The sequence below is a fragment of the Ahaetulla prasina genome, chromosome 1 (genome assembly GCF_028640845.1).
Source record: "Ahaetulla prasina isolate Xishuangbanna chromosome 1, ASM2864084v1, whole genome shotgun sequence".
Taxonomy (NCBI): Eukaryota; Metazoa; Chordata; class Lepidosauria; order Squamata; family Colubridae; genus Ahaetulla; species Ahaetulla prasina.
Window position 1 is genome coordinate 53,408,831 of NC_080539.1, and position 14,621 is coordinate 53,423,451.

At 37.3% G+C, this 14,621-nt stretch overlaps 1 protein-coding gene across 1 annotated transcript in view; it reads right to left on the reverse strand.

The window, feature by feature from the left end:
• Window positions 1–9,255: 9,255 nt before the first annotated feature.
• Window positions 9,256–14,621, reverse strand: part of MTA3 (metastasis associated 1 family member 3) — a 137,008-nt gene continuing 131,642 nt past the window's right edge. Inside the window, exon 19 of the mRNA XM_058165244.1 lies at window positions 9,256–9,406. Coding sequence (XP_058021227.1) covers window positions 9,256–9,406 — 151 coding nt within the window. The remainder of the gene's footprint in view (window positions 9,407–14,621) is intronic.

Genomic DNA, 14,621 nt, shown 5'->3' on the forward strand with positions numbered 1-14,621 from the left:
GAAGTTATAATATTGCCTCACAGGCTCTAGACTAAGACTGTACAGTTCTGCTCACTCAGTAAGCATCAAATCCATGTTGAGGCAAAATTTGAAAGCAGAATTTCTGAGTTTTAATACTGCACAGAACCTTCAAATCAGGTAACAAAGCAGATTCTATAGTAATAAATACCGTAATTCATTTAAATAAATTCCCAAATTAATATTTCCTCTATACTTGTGGTCAGTGGTGGGATTCAAATAATTTAACAACCGGTTCTCTACCCTAATGATTTCCTCCAACAACCAGTTCACCAAACTGCTCAGAAAGTTAACAACCGGTTCTCCCGAAGTGGTGCAAACTGGCTGAATCCCACCACTGCTTGTGGTGCAGAATTGTTATTTTCTGAGAGGCTGTACTGATTTCTGAGTGAAATTTAAAGTGCTGGTTGTTATAGATAGTCCTTGACTTATGACCACAATTGAGCCCCAAATTTCTGTTGCTAAGTGAAACATTTGCTGAGTGAATTTTGTCCGATTTTACGACCTTTCTTGCCACGGATGCTAAGTGAATCACTGCAGTTGTTAAATTAGTAACACGGTTGTTAGGTGTATCTGGCTTCCCCATTGACTTTGCTTATAAGAAGGTTGCAAAAAATGGTCTCATGACCTTGGGATACTGCAACCATCATGAATATGAATATGAGCCAGGTGCCACAGCAACCATCATGAATATGAATATGAGCCGGGTGCCAATCACTTGACTATGGAGATGCTACAATGGTCATAAGTATGAAAAACGGGGATAAGTCACTTTTTTCAATGTTGTAATTTTGAACAGTCACTAAATGAATTGATGTAAGTTGAATACTGTACTAATAAAATCCCTATATGACTCAAACTCAGTGTCTACAAGACTGCTCACTCCCCCCTCCCACACAGCATCCAATGTTTGAACTATACCCGTGATGGCGAACCTATGGCACGTATGCCACAGGTGGCACGCGTAGCCATATCAGTGGGCACGCGAGCTCAGCTCCGGTGCACATGTGCACACTGGCCAGCTGATTTTCAGGCCTTCTGGGCCCACCAGAAGTAGGGAAACAGGCTGTTTCCTGCCTCCAGAGGGCCCGTTTTTCTCTCTTACTTGTCTCCAGAGCCTCTCTAGGAGTCAGGGGGGTGGAAAACTGTTTCCCCCCCCTCCCCAGGCCCTCTGGAAGTCTGAAACGGCCCATTTGCTAACTTCTGGTTGGACAGGAAATGATGTTTTTTGCTGTCCCCAGCCCCCAGAGCCTCTCTAGGAGTCTCTGGAGGCTGAGGACAGCAAAAAATGTGACAGCTGGGAAATGGGGAAGGCCATTTTCTACCCTCCCAGACTCATAGAGAGGCTCTGGAGACAGGTAAGAGAGAAAAACGGGCTTTCCCCACCACTACCCAGGCCCTCTGGAGGCAGGAAACAGGTCTACCAGGACATTGCATGTCGGGCGGGGGAAGAGTGGCGTGCGCATGCGCGGGGGTGGGGCACATAGAATTATGGGTGTGGGCACACACACACATGACCCCCCTCCTCCTGGCATGCGATGGCAAAAAGGTTAGCCATCACTGAACTATATAATTCAGAAAAGAAAAGAAAAATATTTGACAACAACAGGATTTGCCCCATGTAAGATTTATTTGTTTTAGTTTGTTTCCTTTGTTTTCCACTATTCCACCAAGAAACTAAATTGCACTATGAAGCAAAACAGAAATGACTTGCCGTAAGCTGTACGGCATTGAACAACCTAGCTCTTTTTGCCCTGAGCCTTAAGAATAAAAATCTGAAATGCTTGTTTGTAACAAAGAATATTTGTTAGGTATTTTATGGTACCATTCATTCTGTGAGGCAAACATTGGTTTTGTTGCTATTGCTTCTGGGGCCTCACAGCTTTCAAAATGAAAGCGATTTATAAATTAAATAGATAGAACAATAGAAGATAGAAAGAGGGAGAAAGGGGTTGATTCTTTGAACAATAATTAGGATATACAGTAGATCAGGTTTAAAGTTGTGATCTGTGAAACCTGTAAATAGTCCTGACATTTGAACATAGATCAAGTCATTTGGAGAATTCTGCTTGCATCTAAGAGTTTTTTCTAAATATCACAGAGCATGGCAGGAAGACAGTTCTTCATCCACGCCTTTGGCCCTTTGCTTCATTCCTATCTGGTTTGTCCTTCTCACCATCTCCCCCCCCCCCATTTGTTATTAATTATATTATCTTGTTTTATTTATTGGGGGCTGCCCAGAGTCCTTGGAAGTTAGGTTGCATACAAATTTGAGAGATAAATAAGTACATATTTTTTTCCAAAGTTTATCAGCTCTAGATGTAGACAATACTATCTAGGGAAAATGCTCCTTTAAATTATATTCTGAAAGAAAAGTTAGGATACACTAGTTGCTACTGATTCGCCCCGGATCAGGCAAACCGGTAGCTGCGGCTGTCGGAGACTCCGCCCACCTGTCCGGATACTTCTGCTCATGCACAGAAGCATTGCGAGAGTGCGCGAACATGCATGCACCCTAGAGCAAACCAGTAGCAAAAGGTTTTGAAACCCACTACTGGGATAAACATATAGGCTTTGCAAGAGAAGGAGGCATACTGTAAAAAAAAAAAATAGGCCTCATAATTTATTTATTTTTTAATTGAAAGAGTTTTAAAAAACAAAAACATTTTTCCCCCTTTTTCCCCCCTCCCTCCCCCCCCCAGCTTCCCGGGTCAATCACAAGGTATTGTTATACATAAACCAAACATAGAATAAAATTTTCCCTTCCAATCCAAATAACCACATCCAAAGCTTTTCATCTCCCAACCCCCTCCCCATTACATAAAATAACTTTCTAATTATTCAAAGGCAATCTGATATTTCTTAATCTGATATCTATTTTGTAGATAATCAATCCATTTTTTCTCTCCATCATCTCTTTTTGCCTATCTTCAGAAAGTTTTAATTGTTCTTTCAATATATCCTCAAGACTTGGTTCAGATCCCCTTCTTCCAGAAGGCTTTAAAGGTTTAGCTGCCATTCTGTCTTCAAAAGAATCAGGAATTTAAACTTAACAACTTTCCTTCCCTCCTTTCAGTATAAAAAAAAACTCCGTTTGTAACAATCCACAAATAACGCTACTTTATCGTACTAAAAAATTTTTACTTTCGCTTTCAGACGCCATTTTAAAAGTCAATTAATCAAAGACAAAGAAAGGTTTCAGGTTTCAGAAAGGGAGTCGGTACTTGCTGTGCTGATTCTACATCAAAGATCGAGCGCTTGTGAAATTCCCATCTGCTTAGAAAATCAATCAATTTAATAAGTCCTTTTGAGCAGAAGCGACTCTCCACTCCTTTTTCCTGATAAAAAACAGGAGCGTGTTTGAAGTTGGAGGGAGTGGAATTTGGTGGGGTCATAAATCCAGGAAAATTCGCTCTTAAGAGCAAACCCCCTGTCAGACCTGCCACTTTTCCACAACTCTGCATAACCCTCTTTTGCCCAAAGGGTATGCTAAGCTCAGTGAACAGTGATTTTTTCTGTTTCACTGACTTTTACAATCTTCTAACACGGAGTGCTCTGTTAGAGCACTCAGCAGGAGCGGTGATGTCACTGGAGCCTCAGGCCTCATAATTCAAGCTTATGGTCATGATGTTGCATACATGGACATAAGAAATCAAGCTTGTATAGATGTTGCAATATTCACATTGTCATTCTGATAAAATTGTTAGACACAATAGATGCCTCTGAATTGATTAAGTAATGTACAATATGTGTACTGTACAATGTATATAATACTCAAAAGAAAATAGAAATGTGGAAAGACAAAAGAAGCTTCTTTTCTTGTGGTTTTGATCCAACCTTCCTTTTGATTTGTTGAATTATACTTGGATATGCTATGTTGGCTGAGTCAGATGGTTACTATAAGTCCCCATAGTCACAGGGAATTAGAAAAGGGTGTTCTATCCCACATCCTCATGATGGAAAGTAGAAAAGTTTTGGAAACCAACAACTGATTGTAAAAGATCAATGGTTCTGATCTCTGTTGTCTCATTCAGAAACAAAAATCCATACAGTACTGTCAACTGGGCTATTGCTGACAGATTCAAAATTGCACTGTTCTTGTAATAGTTCCCATTAGATCCTCAGTGATTAAGGAAAAGACATTAATATTAGGCCATAGATTTCCATCTATATGATAATTTATTTAATATATTTCCATCTCATCAAGCTCTTGTAGCAACTGTTGGACAAAATTTTGCATGACTTTATGGGAAAATTCAGAGTTATTTTGCATTTCCAAAACTTAGCAAATAGCAAGTGATCCAGTTGAGTAACAATGAAGTTTTATTGTACAGAGGGAGACATATACATAAATGCCCAGCAATATCTGTTCTAGCAGATACTAAATATACATCACCAAATTCTCCAGAGTCCTAGCTTTGACTTTCAACTTTTAATGAAGAAAGCGAGACATTCTCTTCTGGAATGGTTTGAGATTAAATCAGAAAACAAGATCTCAAGTTTTTCTTCACATAAGTTTTACTTTTCTTTCTGAAAATGAAACATGTAATTTCAGAATCAAAATTTTTAAAAGCTGCCAGGCTACAAAATTGAAAATTGGATTTAAAAATTATGTCTTTGCTCTTGAGTTTTAATAATCAGGCTAGAAATACAAACACTTAAGCAGGATAAACCTCTGTTGACATGCCCCTGATTTCTTTTATGTCCCATCTCCTAGTCTAGATAGCTCTTAATGGTTGACTTGAAATAGCTTTTCCCAAGCTGATACCTTCAAAAACCCTGGTCTCAATTCTTGATTTGTCCTACATATCTGGAAGATAGAAAAGCAGCAAAGTTTGCCCTGATTAGTCTAATACTGCAATGTTATCAGTGGTAGGATTCAAGCAATTTAACAACCGGTTCTCTGCCGTAATGATTCCTTCCAACAATCAGTTCACCAAATTGCTCAGTAAGTTAACAACCGGTTCTCCCGAAGTGGTGCGAACTGGCTGAATCCCACCACTGAATGTTATGCATGTTTACTCAGAAGTAAATCCCACCATATTCCATTCAAGTAAATCAACTGAAATATAATTGGTGAAGATATAGTTTGTTTCAGCATGTCAGCCTTTTGTTGCAATAATCTTGTAGCAGCTCATCCCTCGGGTTTTTGAAATGTATATCTAACATGTTCAGTAGACATTACATGAAAGTTTTCCTTAAAATGTTTGCATTTCTGGTATAGGTTTTAACACATCCAGGACTTTATAACTCCAATAAAAAATACATTCACTTTTTCACTCATAAAAACTGTGAATTCCTCCAAATAATCATTTTAATGGTTGAGAAATAAATATCTTTATCTCTTTTAAGTATTTGCTGCACAACTGATTTGTTAAGCCCCCCCAAAAAAATCTAAATAGCAATGATACAGAATGCTTTATAGATCGGAACATGTTTATGGTATATATATATGAATAGTATTATTGGAAGAGATATGGAATTGTTTTAATCAACAGGGTGGGGAGCTATAGAAAGAATAATAGACATTGGCATAATGGCAAAAACTTTGTTTTATTCAAATTTTAAAATAATATATTACCACAAGTGATCTAGGAATGTGTTGTGAAATTAATTGCAGCAAAAAGTGCAATTTATAGGAAGATGTATTGTGGCAAAAATGGTATTATGAATCTGCAACAAGATGTTTTGTTGGCATTCAGCACTTATATCTTAGAGAGCATAATGGGATCTGCTTATTCAGAAAAATTGGTGCACTACAAGTCAGGGAATTCATTAAAAGTCATTTTGTTCCTGTTGATGATTAATATTGGTCCTTGTCTGCAATATTGAAGAGTTACAAATTTTTCAACCATGTTATAACTGAAGGATTATTTTTCTTGTTAGAGCTGAAACATTTTTTAAAGGGCATGGATTACCATTATTGTGGATTTTAAAAAAAGAAAGAAACCAGCAATATGCCTATTTTTCAGGTGCTTTTAACTTCTTTCACAAAGGGCCTGCTGATTCAAATTAATATATCACACAATCAGTAGTCTACATATGCTTGATGACATTAATATATTATCTTTGAAAGTAAGAGCTTACCTGCAAAATAACCTTAGTAACAGCCCTAGTGGAATTTTCTCCCTTTGTTAAAAAAACAAGATGGATTATAACTCCCAGATTTTATGAGGAAATGAGGGCAGGGGTGTCTAATGTTTAATAGAGACCACTACTCTGTCTGCTCGTTTCTACCATTGCTTTTAGATGCAATGGAAGGAGAAATTGTAGGAATAGCCTTTGCTGATATTTGTAATACCCCCAGATTATATTTGAAATTTTCAGATTGAAAACTCATTTCAAATCTTATCACATCTACACTCACTAAGTGGACCTAGAGACAATGATATTTCTCTTGGCATCATTTAGACCAGGCGTCTCCAACCTTGGCAACTTTAAGACTTGTGGACTTTAACTCCCAGAATTCTGGGAGTTGAAGTCCACAAATTTTAATGTTGCCAAGGTTAGAGACCCCTGATTTAGACCTTCCCATTCAATAGAAGCCAAGGTGGTTTCCTAGGGTATTCCCAGGTAAACATGGACATTAGAGTGGAGACAAAAGTCATCATATACATCATGACATCATCATACAAGTTACATGAAATGTGTAATTTGCATGATTTAAATAATACATTTAAATAATGATAGAATTTTCCATGTGACACTGAACATGTTGCAGACTCCCATGCAGGTTGTCTACTACATAAATATTATAGCCCAGATATAGGAGGCTTTATGGGGGGAAGCCTAATCAGCTTTTATTCCAGATATGATGGTGATGATATTATTCTCTTACAGTATTGAAAGAACTTCGACATTTCAGTAATCCTTCACCAAGATTGCAAACTAAGAGAATTTTGATCCACATACTATAGAGCAGGGGTCTCCAACCTTGTCAACTTTAAGACTTGTGGACTTCAACTCCCAGAATTCCTTAGCAGCTTTGCTGAAACAGCTTTGTTGAAGTCCACAAGTCTTAAAGTTGACAAGGTTGGAGACCCCTGCTCTAGGGTGTAATGGGGAATCTTATTTGATTATGTGTACTGAATTAATTTATGGAAGATACAAGTTCTGAACTTTGAATTTCTAGATTTCTAATCTACTGGCTGGTTCTGTGCATTTCCCATTGAATTCAGTGAAATTTATTACCCAGGCTACTCTGACAACCCCATTTTTGCATATATGGCTAGATAAATAGGTATCTATTATATAAATCTGAAGGATAGGTTACAGAACAAGTGAAAGATTTTTCCAGTTTGCCGAAGGAAGAATATAAATGCCAAACCATCACCACCATTATAAAGTTTGTCACACTAAGTATCATGATTTGCTTCAATGCATTTGTTTTATCTTGATAAGGGAATAGGGATATAAAATCCCATTTAGCACATGTCATCTGGAAAAGAGAGCAGAAACATTACTGCTAAGGTATAAGCCTTACATCTTAATGAAATGAGCTTTTCCCACTCAGGGGCTTTCCGTATGGCATAACTTAATAAAAATGCCAAACTTCTGCCCTTTGCTAATAAGCTTTGGAAAAGGTGAGGAAGAGGGAGATTTCTAGATGAATACTTATGAGCCAGGAATAGAAGCAAGTCCCAATCATGTTACTAGTTAATATTGTAACCAACAAAACAAAACAGAAGCAAGGTGAGCAATCTGTGACCTTCCTGATATTTCTGAATTACAGTTGGTTGTCCTTCATGAAAAGGTTTTTTTTTTCCAAAGTTTGTATATCGAAGTTGGATTACCACGAAATCTCAATGCAGAGCTGGATTATGAGAAGCTTAAGGCAATTCAATCATCCTTCCACAGCTGCAACTTTGCCCTCCAACAAAGAGAAATATTTGGGGACCTCCGCATTAATATTTGGGACCAAAATGTATGTTTTTATTGTCTGCAGTCTGAAGAAGTCATCTCATGCTGTATCCATCCATGACCAGAATCTAAAGTTGCCTCATACTGACTTTAGTCCAGACTATACTCCTATCAGAAAAATGAGTTGAAGGACAGTTATAGAAACCAAAGCAGTGTAAATAAATGTAAATAAATAAAATCTGCCTGCCTGCCATGGTGAATTGTAAGCTGTCACCACTGCTTTAGAGGGATTTGGCTCCACTCAAGATAGATGACTGTTCTTGGTGTTCAACTGCAATCTAAATGAAAGATGGATCTGGGGAATTACAGAAAGGCGTTTTGTAGGCTACATGTGGAAAAAATCTTAGATGGAGCAGAGCAGAGGCAGGGTCTGCTTTGGTTTAGGTCAAGAGTTCATTGAGATGTACGTCTTTCTCCCACCTAGGCAATTACAATTTATTTTTCAAAGCCACTTCCCATCAACTATCCAGGGGGAACCTTGTTTATCTGAGCTACTGGAGAGGACCACTAAATTATGCATCTGTTTCTATAAATAATGATAGACAGAGTGTTAAAGTTCCATTAAAGAAATAACTCTCAGCCCTAGCAGTTGCTATCCATAAAAACCACGGTAAAGCATTGCTCCTGATCAGGATATAACAGAAAAATAACTTTTAGAGATCTTTACTGATGATGTTTGGATGTATAATTCAGACCATATATATGCTGATTTTCAGACAGCTTTGCTCCTTTTTTTCCTCTCTCTCCACTTCAGTAATAGATTAGATTCTCTGCATTGATGAAACTGCTATGTCTCGAGGACAGCACCTTAAAATAAAGATTAGGCAACGCAATTTGGCAATTGTGCTTCAACAGACATAGCTCCAAAGTTAGGATGGGCTAGTGCAATATATGCAGACCTTTAAAAGGCAGTGCTTCTCTGAATACATGAAATGTATTATCACTATGAGATGAGTCTTGGCAGAAGAAAGTTCATCAGTAACCAGTAGATTTTCTGAATCTGCCTGAGAAAAGGCATTTCCTGTTTCTTCATCAAAGAAAAGAGGCTGCAATTATTAGCGCGCTGAAGAGACATTTAGGTAAATCATTCAATATCCTTGTTTGTTTTATCACAAAGTTGTTTTTGCATTTAGGGCAAGACTCCAATCTGAGTTTTCTTCCTTAGTAAAATAAGCCCCAGACTTGCCCTCAGTTGTCCTAGTGTTGTAAGGACACGCAAAACAACAGGCTTTTGCCCAGCTTCTAGAAATGTTTCATTGGGGGGACGGGTGGTGGTAGATTGCGGAGCTTTTAAAAATAACCACAAAAGAGGAAGTTTCACTGTTGTGTCTTCATCTGTGAATGGCTGCTCAAATTCTCTTGAGTCTCTTTGTGAGTCATAAGGGACTTTGCCTTCCTCAGAATTAAAGTGCACGGCATTCTACAAGCTCTTTTCAGCTGTGATCGCGTAAACTGCTTACGACGTTTTCTGTAGGGAAAAAGAAAAATAGACAAATGGAGGGATAAGTCATTTATTTAAGAATAATCACATTGTCCTTATGTCTGTAAGAGGAATGTTAACAATCAATGGAAGGGTCAGAGGAAACATATTACAAAGGAAATTGACTGATAGTGAAGTCCTGTGTTTATATGCAGCACTAAACCCAATCGGATTCAGAGGGTTTATTCCCAGAAAGACATCTTTATTTAACAAAGTTTGGTTCAATTCATGGTATCAGGTTAAGCCCTGATAAGTATAAGCTACTATGGCTAGTGGTTAGGATTAGTGTGCTGCTGAATTTATTACTGACCACAAGCTGGAAGATGCTACTTTTATTCAGATAAACTTCTATATCTAGTTGGCCCACAGTGGAAACAAAAGGCTGAATTAGACAGGTATTTTGTTAGGTCAACCAGGGCTTTTCTTAGATTTAAAAGATTTATAAGAAAACTATCTATAATAATTTTCTGAGATTTGAGTTTGCAATACAGTATAATGCTTCCATACCGTCATCATACTTCCAATTGGTATGGAACATCCCCAAATGATTGAAATTTCCCATGGACATAATTTCATCCATTGCCAGAATTAACTGAATTAACTAAGTAAATTTAAATTAACCAATTAACTAATACCAAAATTTCAAAGTATGTAAAGAAATTAACTTTTTGAGGAATCCTTTTGGAAGAAGAAAGTTGAAATCCTTGTATAAATAATGTAACATGTTTTAAATATCTCAATTTTTACAAAACAGTAAATATGATACAGTCTCAAATCAATACCTAACCCACACCTATCTTGGATATAAAACACATTTTAAAAAGCGCTAAAATTGATGATCTAATTGTTAAATTGCATATTAATATCTCAAAATTTTAGAAAATATCCATTACTTTTGTCCAATTTCAAATAGTCCACCACATAAAATTACAGTTGAACTCATTAGTTTAAAATTTGAAATAATTTTTAGAAGGTTCCCCTATGAATGAATTCATCATCAATCTATACCCGTAATAGCGAACATATGGCATGTGTGCCACAGGTGACATGCATAGCCATATCGGTGGTCACACGAGCTCAGCTCCAGCGCGCATGCACGAACCGGCCAACTGATTTTCAGGCCTTCTGGGCCTACTGGAAGTAGGGAAACAGGCTGTTTCCTGCCTCTGGAGGGCCTTGGGGGATGGTGGGGAAGGCCTATTTTTCTCTCTCCCCAGGCTCCAGAGCCTTTCTAGGAGCTTGGGGAGGGCAAAAACAGCCTTCCTTCCCCCGGAGGCCCTCCAGAGGCTGGAAACGGCCCGTTTGCCAATTTCCGGCGCGCGGTCCCATTGTGAACTGGTAGTAAAGTTAAGCAGAACCCACCCCTGGATACAACTGAGACTTGCTGGTATTCTTGAATACCATGAAAGGTCATAATAGATATGAGCAAGAATTATGCATCTCCCAGATGGCAGCTGTTTATCCAATTAATGCAATTATATTCCGCCAACCTTACCAGTAAGAAGATATGATTTGAGTTAAGTATGTTGTTCAAACAGTGCCATCACTGTGATGAGGAAATACCATGGGAGTATTCTGTGTTCAGCCTAACACAGAATAACTACATAATAACTTTACTAACTACAACATGAATATATCTGCCTCATCATTTCTAAAGTTCAGCCTGCATAAGACTGTGCATATTATAATCAAGTCTTCCTATTTAAGCTACGAAAAATAGTGAGGTGGGACATTAATACTTTCTGTATATAACCTGATTTATGGTTTAATTGATTGAAGTTGCTAAATAAAACTTTGGTAAATAAAGCTTTTAGTGGGCCACTTACACTTCTACACTCATACAATGTATTTTACTAACTACAACATGAATATATCTGCCTCATCATTTCTAAAGTTCAAGTCCACATGATGCAGATCCTTCGCAGATCCTTCTCAGTATCCACTAAATTTAGCTTTCCAACTTTCAGTGTTTTCCTGATCTGAGTCTCACTGTACAAACTGAAATTCAATCCTTCATTTACAATCTCATTGATAAAGTGATCAGGGGCAGGTCTTTGCCAGGTTCCTATTCCCTGTCAGATGCTGCAGTGAACTGCACCCTAAACTCTGGCAATACTTTGACTGCAGGAGAGACCAGATATTTCTTTTATACAGAAATAGCTGCCTGCATAGTGCCTGAATCACACCTGCAATTCAGACATTACTCAGGCTCCTTACATACACTGGAATATGGTCTTGTGGGAGACCAGTATACCTTGCATTTTTTCCGTAATATTATGCTCTATTATTTTCTTTTCACTTCTTTCCTAGGAGCTGGCTGAAGAATTCTGGGAGTAGAGTAGAGTAGAGTAGAGTAGAGTAGAGTAGAATAGAATAGAATAGAATAGAATAGAATAGAATAGAATAGAATAGAATAGAATAGAATAGAATAGAATATGTGGGTGAGTACGCTTGCAAGCACCATGATGGTACAATTAAAATTTTGCCCATTTTTGGACATTTCACACAGTTTAAATCACACTGTTGTGGTACTACTGTGACTTTTTTGACCAAACAGTATAGACATCCCTGCACACATATGTTTTTGAGCTCTTTAAATTTGATTTTCATTAATAGGGATTGATTATCTATAGGATGGTAGGATTCCTTACTTATATTCAACCTTCCATTTGTGATTAGACAGCTTGACAAAGTATTGTTATAGCTTTGAATGACAAGGAAGAAGAAAGATAAAGAATCTAACTCATTTTCTCTTTGAAATATATTTTTATCAAAAAGGCAATAATTAAGGACAGCATAGGTCCCCATTCTTGGAAGTTCAATTTCCTGTTTCTTTATCCTTTTTTCAAATTTACAGTGGCCATTAATTCAATACCGTTAAGAATAAAACATATTATTTGGTGCTCTTATGAGAAGCCATTTTTTAATAGGGGGGATGTTACATGTTGCCCCTTCTTGTTGTTTTGAGAATTCCTGAAGTGTGTAGACCAGAGGACAAGGAACTGCCAGATTCTCATTAATTTAATTAGATACTTTTCAGAGATCCATGAACAGGGAGACCATGCTGCTTTGGGTATAGAAATACAAGTTCATGTGCTTGAACATGTAAAGCACATGTGCTTTGGTATTAAAAGACACAACACTAGTCTGGGGAAAGAGGGTGTCATAATAAAAAAGTTGCTTGAGGCGAGATGAGTGGCAAACAAATCTAACAAATAAATAGTAAATCTTTTGAACTACTTGGTACATGGAACCACTATCCATGCACATCACTATTGCCTTAGTTGTCTCCTTATAGCAATAGCAGTTAGACTTATATACAGCTTCACAGTGCTTTACAACCCTCTCTAAGCGGTTTACAGAGTCAGCATATTGCCCCCAACAATATGGGTCCTCGTTATATTACATGTGCCATGGAATTCTTAGCCTTCCATCCTTCCGAGGTCGGTAAAATGAGAACCCAAATTATTTGGGACAATATACTGACTCTGTAAACCACTTAGAGAGGGCTGTAAAAATAATAGTATCTATTGCTATTTCTACATGAAGAAGCTACATGCAGAATTTTTACAACAACATATATATTCATTATACAAGAGGAATATATAGAAAGTGTAATAATTTATATGACATAATATCATATCTCTAGTTATTAGAAATCAATAGTACACTTATGCATGTTTACTAATCAGTATGATCCATTTTGGGTCTTAATGGGAATTATTTTCATTCTTTTAGGAGCTATAGGATTGTGGTTAAAAGTTCCTCCCCCTTGGAAAAATGTACTTTCTGAAATCAGATTAGCTTCCCTCTTGCTAAATTTTAGGAAATATATTTCAATCTGGATTTTTAAAGGAACACTAGGGGTGATGCTGCTATGGGTAATGTGCCCTGATCATGGTTTTTTTTCTTGGTGCTTGATTGTTCCTCAGATCCCAAAGGATTTGTAAGAGCAATTGTAACTACATTGTTATGCTAGTTCATTTGTATCGTTAACTTTCTTACTGCAAGAGAGCAGTGTAATCCCTGAGAATCCTTTTGGATTAGAACAACACATAAATCCTATGAATAAATGAGCCCAAAACAAGCAAGAATAAATATCAGCTTTTCTTTTCTCACATATTGTCATGTTTAAAATCCCAAACACCTTGTACTGAAGAATGAAATGGGTTTTACAGTTTATCCCATTTACAAAGGCATTCATACATTTCAATACAAATTCTTAACAAAAGATAGTAAAGCACAATTTTGCCAACAGCCGTATTTTTCCTTTTTGGCTTGAAATGCTAGAGAGTTAGCCTGGCGTAAATTGCAATGTCTGTTTTGGCTATTCTTTTCCTATCAGGTTATCATGTTTAGCCTTTCTTTTTCAGATACTATTAACTAGAGACCCATGTATATAATCAAGATGGGAAAAGGGAGAAATCAATAGTCAGTAAATCAATAATAGTAAACATGAGACATTTCTCCAAGTAAGCATAATAAGATGCAAATCCAAGCATCAGAATGGATTGGACTACCCCCAAAGTCACTCAATTTGATCAAGCTGCTTCTGCAGCCCTGGACTAAAGCCTCAAAACAGACACAATTCTCTTTATGCAGAATAGAAATGACTAGAAAACATGCTATAGGAATCTGAACCATCTTCTGGTCCATTTACCTCAGTGTTATATATTATGCTTGGCAGTGGCTCACCAGGGAATTTTTGTCAAAACTATTTGGAGATGGTAAGCTAAGGGTCCCAGATTGATTGATGGCCTTGCCCAACTTTAGATCCTGTGAAATTTTAAGAAGTAAATGGTTCATTAATTTGCTGCTAGAATCTTCTGTTTAACACTGAATGACATTCTGAACTCCAGGGACCATTATTCTACCTGTAAATCTGGAAAGCACTTGAAATCTGGGACAATCTAAGAGATGTTGCTAGGCACAGATTTCATGCTGTCCCATAAATTCTTGATACTGTTTCATTCTTGCAGAGTGGTGGAAACATGATTTTAGCATGGAAGGAATAGGAATACAAAAGCAAATTCCTTCAGGGCATTATTTGTTCCATAGTGATATTACTATGGTTGACAGCCTGAATAGTTTGCAATTTATGATATTCAAGGGCAAACAAGCACACAGGAGACTATCTCCATGGCCAAGCATCATTTTAAATATCACAATAAGCTGATATAAATAGATGAACAGCCACTTCATT